The following is a 9,643-nucleotide window of genomic DNA, read 5'->3' on the forward strand; positions in this document are numbered from 1 at the left end:
CTTCAATTAAGATGTCTGAAGTCGTAACGATCGCTTATCTATAACAACAGAAAAAAATTAAATTTACATTTATTTTGTAATAATTTATTTATTAATTAAATTAAATTAAGTGTGGATTGTTTAGTATTTGACACAATTAGGACAAACATTTCCTTCAGCTGTAGTTTTTAATATACAAGTAAAGAGTGAATTGTTTCCAGTGTACGTTCTGTGACTATTTTACTGTATTACTTATTACAAAACTTACCAGGCGAAATACTTTACTTAAATTACATTTGTAAATACTTTGACATCCATTAATTATTTTCTATTGTAAATACTTTGACAGCCTTAAATTATTTCGTATTGTAAATACATATCCAATGTTATTGTAGAATGTATTAAAACTTAAGTATAATGTTTGCATACATTTCATTTTTCGATTAAACAATGTCTTTTTTCAAATAAACGACTTTGAAGCTCCCATTAATATTTTACAAGAATCTTCTACTCATAATGGACTGTTCGCATCTTCCTATCATACAAGAAGGAGTATCCAATATGAAAAACTTGTATTATTATAAATTTAAATCATTTTAAAATCATTACGGTAAATATTTATTTTCAGGTATAATAATAAATGTAATGTGGGTTCCAAGAGGAGGTTCGAACTCGAGTAAACCGTGAAATTCTTGCGCGACACAAGATGTAAACAACGAGACCCGGAACGGTTCGAGTATATGTCAAACTATCTGTCAAGGTCTTGGCGGAAGACAAACTCTAACACGAGCGCTCATAAACAGGTAGATTTTTGACTTTCGAGTCTATAATATGTTGGTCGAGATTAACCTTTTCGAACAAAAAAAAGGGAATTTTTGATAGATGAAAGATGAAAATAATCGTTACATTCTTAGACGTAAAAAATGGTTAACAACGGCTTGAGTTATGAGTGCAGGTGTTACTGTTTTATAAACAGTCACCGAGCAGAGTCGACAAAGAGGTATCGTTTGGACACCTCGAATCGGACCTTTCCCGCGACCCGAAAAGGTTTCGTCTCGCATTTGGAGACAAACGAGAGACCAATAGGGAAGCGAGGAATGGGACGAGGGACCAATCCGAAATGCGATTAGTGGAAGAAAAACTATAAAAATCGGAACTTCAAGGTCGAAGAAGAGTCTCCTCTGGATTAAGCCTACAGTTGTGATTTAGACTGTGTTGTGCAACTGCCGATCACTTAGGACGCCGCAGCTTAACACCGAATACCTGTATCGTCCAGTGATCCTTCTCTTCCGCCTGGGCTGCGACCGATCACCCGAGAAGCACCGAGATTTTGGAATTGTTCAATATCGATGTAACAAANAAATTAAGTGTGGATTGTTTAGTATTTGACACAATTAGGACAAACATTTCCTTCAGCTGTAGTTTTTAATATACAAGTAAAGAGTGAATTGTTTCCAGTGTACGTTCTGTGACTATTTTACTGTATTACTTATTACAAAACTTACCAGGCGAAATACTTTACTTAAATTACATTTGTAAATACTTTGACATCCATTAATTATTTTCTATTGTAAATACTTTGACAGCCTTAAATTATTTCGTATTGTAAATACATATCCAATGTTATTGTAGAATGTATTAAAACTTAAGTATAATGTTTGCATACATTTCATTTTTCGATTAAACAATGTCTTTTTTCAAATAAACGACTTTGAAGCTCCCATTAATATTTTACAAGAATCTTCTACTCATAATGGACTGTTCGCATCTTCCTATCATACAAGAAGGAGTATCCAATATGAAAAACTTGTATTATTATAAATTTAAATCATTTTAAAATCATTACGGTAAATATTTATTTTCAGGTATAATAATAAATGTAATGTGGGTTCCAAGAGGAGGTTCGAACTCGAGTAAACCGTGAAATTCTTGCGCGACACAAGATGTAAACAACGAGACCCGGAACGGTTCGAGTATATGTCAAACTATCTGTCAAGGTCTTGGCGGAAGACAAACTCTAACACGAGCGCTCATAAACAGGTAGATTTTTGACTTTCGAGTCTATAATATGTTGGTCGAGATTAACCTTTTCGAACAAAAAAAAGGGAATTTTTGATAGATGAAAGATGAAAATAATCGTTACATTCTTAGACGTAAAAAATGGTTAACAACGGCTTGAGTTATGAGTGCAGGTGTTACTGTTTTATAAACAGTCACCGAGCAGAGTCGACAAAGAGGTATCGTTTGGACACCTCGAATCGGACCTTTCCCGCGACCCGAAAAGGTTTCGTCTCGCATTTGGAGACAAACGAGAGACCAATAGGGAAGCGAGGAATGGGACGAGGGACCAATCCGAAATGCGATTAGTGGAAGAAAAACTATAAAAATCGGAACTTCAAGGTCGAAGAAGAGTCTCCTCTGGATTAAGCCTACAGTTGTGATTTAGACTGTGTTGTGCAACTGCCGATCACTTAGGACGCCGCAGCTTAACACCGAATACCTGTATCGTCCAGTGATCCTTCTCTTCCACCTGGGCTGCGACCGATCACCCGAGAAGCACCGAGATTTTGGAATTGTTCAATATCGATGTAACAAATAAACGGGTTTTCTCGTGTAAAACACTTGTTCTTCATTTGCCTCCTTCGCGACCGCCCACATACGCGGTTTCCCTTAAGCTCATTCTGACGCGAGATAAATTGTGCTCCCATAACGTTCGGAAAATTTACAGTAACCTGTTAGAAACATAAAATTGTGTCACCGATATCCACAATAAAACTATGCAAACAGAATATTCGAGTCGTTACACAGCGTGACCATAATTAAAATTTTTTATTCGGAACAGTTTGTAGCTGCAAGCATCTAGTAAAATGAAATTAAAATTTTTATATAGCCTGTGGAAAGAGTAGAAAACCTTTTTGCAAAAGCAAAATTTAGTTGAAAATCTTTTCCTATAGTGCGTTTGACAGGAAACATCACCACACAAAACACAAAAAATAACGAACACCAAATTTGTAATGACATTTCACTTTGTTAATTTAAAGATATTGTTATAAAATTTCAATGACATCGATCACATTGCGAGCAGGAAAAAAACCGTTCACATTTTTTTGTTAGTGACTGTCTCAATGTGAACAACTGCAGTCACATTACATTTTATAAAAAGCAGCCAGGACGAATTTAACTTTACAAAAAAATTAATAAAAATTTATTAACAATACAACTTTTTTCGTTAACTTAAATTTATCCTAGTTAATTTTCATAAAATGTATTCATCACTGTTTTTATATGATAGACTATTTAAAATTATAAGATTATACATCACTTAGATGGCTTTTTAATGTTCAAAACAAGATCTTGACACTAATTCGTTCGAATTTGGCGCTTCAAGGATATCAATTCGAAGTATTTTAACAAGCTGGTTATGGAGTCAAATGAAAAGTTATGGAGTTTCCGTTTATTCTAAATCGCTTACATTGAAATGTCTCAATTGAGGAATGAACAGAATAACTCTCACTTGTTTTAAAACAAATTTTAAACTAATCTAAGCAAGGTAATCCAAAATCAGTAAACAACTATTTGTCGAAAAATGAAATATATTTTAATTTGTTGAAAATATTAGCTCTATTTGTTTTTTGGTATATTCGATTGCTTCCGCAAATGCGACTTAAATTCGTATTACGTGAAAAATAGTCTCCTTAAACCATATATTAATTTTATATCTAAGTATATAAAGCATATTAATATTATAAAGAAAAATTTCAGACGAGTAATAATCTATTGCTTTGAAGACAATTTTAAAAGTCAAAAATGTACTGTCTTTTATTTTGAAAGGAAGTTCCCAGAGAGAGAGATATTGATTTTGATATCCGCATCACAAACAAGTTCCCTGTTGCTTCTCTTTTCAAATGACTCGAATAGCTCCAAATTTTTGATCGAACGCGTGCTATTTAAGCAAGGATCACACCAATGGCAAAAGTTGAAAGTAAAAACACAACTTCTAAGAAAGTGTCCGAATAACAAGGGTTTTTTCGCCAAAAATTCAGAAATGCGAACATCCTTGACAACCCTTCAGAAAAACAAGAAAAGATTAAAGACAAGAAATGAGGTATTGCATTGATTGTAACCTTGTAACCTCTCTCTCCCGATAGGATATTAGGTTCTGTATTCGAAATTTGGTTTTATTTTTTTTCAGTTATCGATATTCTTGTATTATAATATATATATATATATATATTATAGTTTACAAATAGATTAATAGCTTATTATAATTTTATGTTCAAGAGTCTATCTCCAGCTCCGTTGTCAAATCAAAATCCCACCTACCCACTCAAATTAGCCACTTGTATTAAAACATTTACTTTTTAATAATTCTTCGTTTTTCTATAATGTGTGATATTATTTATTCCATTTTACCATTATTAATTTTATAGTTTTTTCTTTCAATATTATATACATACATATTAAATCTATTTTTTAATACTTATTGGTGTATTAGAATTTTTATTTACTATTCATTATACTTATATTGATTAGCTATACGTGTTGAACATTTTAGAATATTTTTCCCATTGATACAATTATGTATAAATAGTTTATACCAGAGGTGAACAACCTTTTTAATCAACGGGCCAATTTAAATTTTAAAATTTTTCGGCGAGCCGCACATAAAGTAACACTTATTAATAATTTACAAAATTTTATTTATAATAAACATTACAATAAAAAAATATAAAATTTTTAAAAAAGTAAAGAATTCATATACAAATTTTAATGCAAAATAAAAGCAAACAAGAAAAGAACAGAAAAAAGAATTTACTTGAAATTTTTAATGAGAAATTTGGCACTGTTTTTTCGATACAAGCTGATCAATATCAGCCGGAATTGATGAGGTAGCTACACGTACGCAGCTTTCTAATCGTGCATCACTCAGTCTTGATCGGTGGTCATTTTTGATTAATTTCATGGTTGAAAATAATTGTTTGCAAACATACGTACTTCCGAACAGAGACATCATTTGCTTTGCATTTTTCGTCAAAAGCGGAAATTTCTCATAAGATTTATAAAAATTTTCGATGTTTACTGAGAAAAATACATTTTTTAAATTGGTATTATTCTGCTTGTCAATCACTTCCATTTGAAAGTCTCTGGGAACTGTATTTACATCGATATTAAATGGCGAGGAAAACATTTTTATGGAAACCGCTGTCTTCTCAGCTTTGAACATTTGGAATCGTAATTGAAATTCGTTGATTAAAATGTCTATATATTGTGCGTATTTTTGAGAAGTAGTAACGTTTTCTTTTTCTAAATGTAGAAAGTGAGACACATTATTCTGCAAAAGATGCTGTTTCCACAATTTTAATTTGCGCTCAAAGCCTTGAATTTTATCATACAAATTGTGAATAAACTGTCCTTTGCCTTGAAGTTCCTCATTAAGATCACTGAGATGCTGAGTCATGTCGATAAGAAATCCAAAATCGCACATCCATTCTTTATTACTAAAATGAGGAAAGGCTTCATATCCAAGAACAATTGCGTTTCGCTTTTTAAGTTGTATACTCTTTTTAGCATTTCTACTAAGCCAACACCTCTACTAAGCCAACACCTCTACTAAGCCAACGTACTTCGTTGCACCTCTACTAAGCCAACGTACTTCGGTATTAAAAACCACGTCGCCATATTCAGTTTCTAAATCTTTCAGGAATTCTTTAAATTCGCGGTGATTTAACGCGCGCGACTTTATAAAATTGATTAGTTTAATTATTGGTACTGTGACATTTGGCAAACTCAATCTTTTCGCACACAAATTTTCCTGGTGAATTATGCAGTGGTTAACGAATATTTCCCTTCCTGTGACCTTCTTAATGTCTTGAAATAGCCTTCCCGATACTCCTACCTCCATGCTTGACATTGCTCGTGCTCCATCTGTCGATATACCAATAATCTTTTCTAATGAAATTGAAAAATTTTCCAACACAGACTTTAGTTCATCGTACAGGTCTTTGCCGGTTGTAGTCCCTTGCATTGGAATCAGTGAACACAATTCTTCGGTAATATTAAATTTGGTGTCAATACCACGTAAAAATATAGCCAGTTGTGCTGTATCGCTAATATCGCAACTCTCATCAAGTGCCAAAGAACAGTATTCGAATTTTGCAATGCGTTCACGAAGCGTTGTTGCTATGTTCTCGGACAAGTCTTCAATTCTCCTTGCAATGGTGAATCTTGATAAACTAATGTTTGAAATAATATTTATTTTATCAGGAAATGCTATTTCTGCAACAGCAGTCAGACATTCTTTTATCATCTCTCCATCCGCAAAGGGTTTCATTTTTTTTGCCAGTATTTGACTGACAACAAAACTAGCCTTTACTGCCGTATTTGATAAAATAGCTTGATTTTTAAAAATAGCCTGTTGTTTTCCCAAGTTTTTCTCCATTTGATTAAACTTATCTATCCGGAGTTGTCCTGTTAAGTTTTTATATTGTTGTTCATGTTTTGTATCGTAATGCCTTTTTATGTTATATTCTTTTAATGTCGACACAGTCTCTGAGCATATTAAGCATACAGCTTTATCTTCGACGAAAGTGAAAAAATAATCAAATTTCCACTTTTCTTGGAAATGCCTGTGCTCATCCGCAACCTTCCGTTTTTTTGTTTGCTTTTCCGACATGCTATTATGGATTAAAAATTTGAAAGTTAAAAAAATTTGTAGGAAAACTTAATTTTGAATAAAAAAAACTCTAATATTACCTTTTTGACAATAATATTGCACTCACGCCTTTCAAGAAACACAAGAATTGCTAAAATTGCTAGTTAACAGCTTACCAGTCTGACTGATTGTGTGACAGAAGCAAACACAAACAAGCACAGACGCGGCGCGTTCGTATTGCATGTTTGAACAAGTCGCCGACAAGTGAGTAACTCGTCACAAAAAATTGTTTCGGTTTAGTATGTACTACCATTTTATTATAATTAATTTTATAACAATATATTGATGGGAGAAAGTCGATAAAATAAATTCAATTTTAAAAATGCTTGGCGGGCCGCGTGTTGCTCGTCCCTGCTTTATACTGATTTATCTTTCACTTTCAATTTAAAATAGTATGCTATTATTTATCTTGTTCGCTTCTTTACACATTTTTTTCATTCGCTATATTTTTATTAACCACTTGACTATGTTTCGGATTTCATCATTTCAATCGACATGTCAAATAGTAATTATAATTTTAGTCATTTTCTAATTTTTTCGAAATTTCTTATTTTACTACTTTAGTAACTTTTAAAACTAAGTTAAAAGTTAAATATTTTAATATAAACATGCCTACTACATATTCAAAAGATCAGTAAATTATAAAGTAATATTTATTGGATATTTACTGTTTTACAGAATATATAAAATTTATCAAAATGCTGGGGTATTGTAGTTTAGTAGCTGTAAAACAAATTATAGGAGTGTTGTGGACTTGTATATTATACTTTTTCTAATAACAAAAGTCATTCCAGTCATCTGGATCTGTTCTGAAGAAAATTTTAAATAAGAATTGTGATTTTAATGAAGGTTTTCTTCAAGCCGATATACCGTTACTTTTATGATAATGTGAGAAAAGTTCAGAAAGTTATTTTATATAATTTTGTTATAATTTTGGTAAATACTCTTAAACTTCAACTTTAACTTCATTTTTACTTTTTTACACATTCCATTTTTTTCCATTTATAAAATTTATTTGAAGGATTTGTAAAACCTTTGACGATTATCCATTTTATACGCATTATTTTTAACGCGATTATCTTGGTAACAATAAACGAGATAATCGAGATATTCCTGTATATGAAAAAAATGTATACTTAATTTTTAATTATATAATAAATAAATGATTGTTTGCATTAAAAGCAAGATACCTGTATTTATTATCAACAGTAGTATATAAATGTCTGTTCTACCCCAAAATTTTTAAGTCTAAAAAATTAATTGAATTTAATCAAATCAAAAGAAAAAATCAATCAATTTAAACAAGAATTAGAAACCATTGAAAATCTCATTGATTACTACTTTTATTTATTCTAAGTCATTAAATTTAATCAAACCTGTAAAATTTTAGTCAAAAACATATATTAAAAAGTCAAACAAACTGAATAATATGAGCTTTATACTTATCCCCACAATCTCTTATATCTTTGTATACAAATTTAAAATTACTCATCTCATCTAAATTATTTTCATTCTCTAATATTTTATTGAATCGATCAGGTAGAAAAACTCGAAAGTCATTCAATTTCATATTTTTGCAAGACTTCCTCTATAGTTTTAACAGTAATTATATCTCTTACTTTGAATGGAATAGTTTCATTTGTGACTATATAAGTTTCTTCTTTCTCTTTTTTAAAAGAAAATGCTAATTTTTCATTGATAAATATACCCACAGATATTGCTAAATTACATGTAAAATAAATCTTATTAATGAAACCATTATATTTTAACATATATTTTCTATCATAACTTTTTATATCACTATCATCAATAGAAAGATCGCTTAAGGTTAAATAAAATTTTACATCTTTTGTTAAATTCAGAAAACCTCTTAAGATAAATGAATGGTTAATTTTGAAATAATTTTCAAGATTTAATTTTGTAACTGCATCCATGTCATAATTGGATTTTTTAAATTAGTTATTCCTTTATTATCAGAATCATAAAAATCATTTTTCAACAAAAGCTTAAATTTAATTTCGCTTAAATTTATTTCTTTAATATTTTTTTCTGAATTAGTTTTATCTGTTATGTGATCTTCTTCTAATATTTTTAATTTATTAGCAAAAGCTTAAAAATATTTATTTAATTCATTGATTATTTTTATTTATTATCAATATATCCCTTGGTTACAGCATCGTTTTCATCTATTGGATGTTTGCAATATTTTAAGATCTTATTTTGCATATTATAATTTCCATTATTCGTTAATTTGAAACCATCACCCGGAGGACCAGGAGGACTTTTTTTTTACTTCATCATAATAATGACCAAAAGAAATCCAAGCCATTTAATTACTTTAAAGTTTTAATGGTTTCAAAAGTTTCTTCTACATATACATAAATCCTTTTCTTTTTTCGATTAAAACGAAATAAAATCTATACTGTTTAACAGGTGTTTCTCTCAATTGCCAAAAGAAATCAACTTTCAAATTATCAACATAATTATAAGAGGAATGATTAGAAACATCGAAATGAATTATTGGATACAGTCTCCCATAGTTTGTATAACTTACTAAACAACCAGACTCTGTGTTATTAGTATTTAATCCCTCCGCTAAGAAATCAGAATAATATCTCGAATAATCTAATTCTCCGGGTTTAAAGCTAAGATNGATGATTAGAAACATCGAAATGAATTATTGGATACAGTCTCCCATAGTTTGTATAACTTACTAAACAACCAGACTCTGTGTTATTAGTATTTAATCCCTCCGCTAAGAAATCAGAATAATATCTCGAATAATCTAATTCTCCGGGTTTAAAACTAAGTTTATAATTGTCTGTTGGATATTTATTATTATTAATTCTTAACCCTGCGTTAGTGCACTGAGTTTTTTTTCTGTCATTAGTGCAGTGGGGCGTTTGTCCATCCCGACATTTTTTTGGGTCCATAAACCATGTAAGTAAAAAT

General features: G+C 30.6%; 1 protein-coding gene across 1 annotated transcript; it reads right to left on the reverse strand.

The window, feature by feature from the left end:
• Positions 1–5,572: 5,572 nt before the first annotated feature.
• LOC111631614 (general transcription factor II-I repeat domain-containing protein 2A-like) lies at positions 5,573–6,418 on the reverse strand. Its single transcript, XM_023375898.1, has one exon. The coding sequence runs from the start codon at positions 6,416–6,418 to the stop codon at positions 5,573–5,575; it is 846 nt and encodes a 281-aa protein (XP_023231666.1).
• Positions 6,419–9,643: the final 3,225 nt, after the last annotated feature.

This window comes from Centruroides sculpturatus, unplaced genomic scaffold, assembly GCF_000671375.1.
Source record: "Centruroides sculpturatus isolate CEXI.00-Female unplaced genomic scaffold, Cexi_2.0 scaffold650, whole genome shotgun sequence".
Classification (NCBI taxonomy): Eukaryota; Metazoa; Arthropoda; class Arachnida; order Scorpiones; family Buthidae; genus Centruroides; species Centruroides sculpturatus.

Excerpts from the sequence above, each read along its gene's own strand:
- LOC111631614 (XM_023375898.1), bottom strand. The coding sequence starts at position 6,418 with ATGGAGAAAAACTTGGGAAAACAACAGGCTATTTTTAAAAATCAAGCT.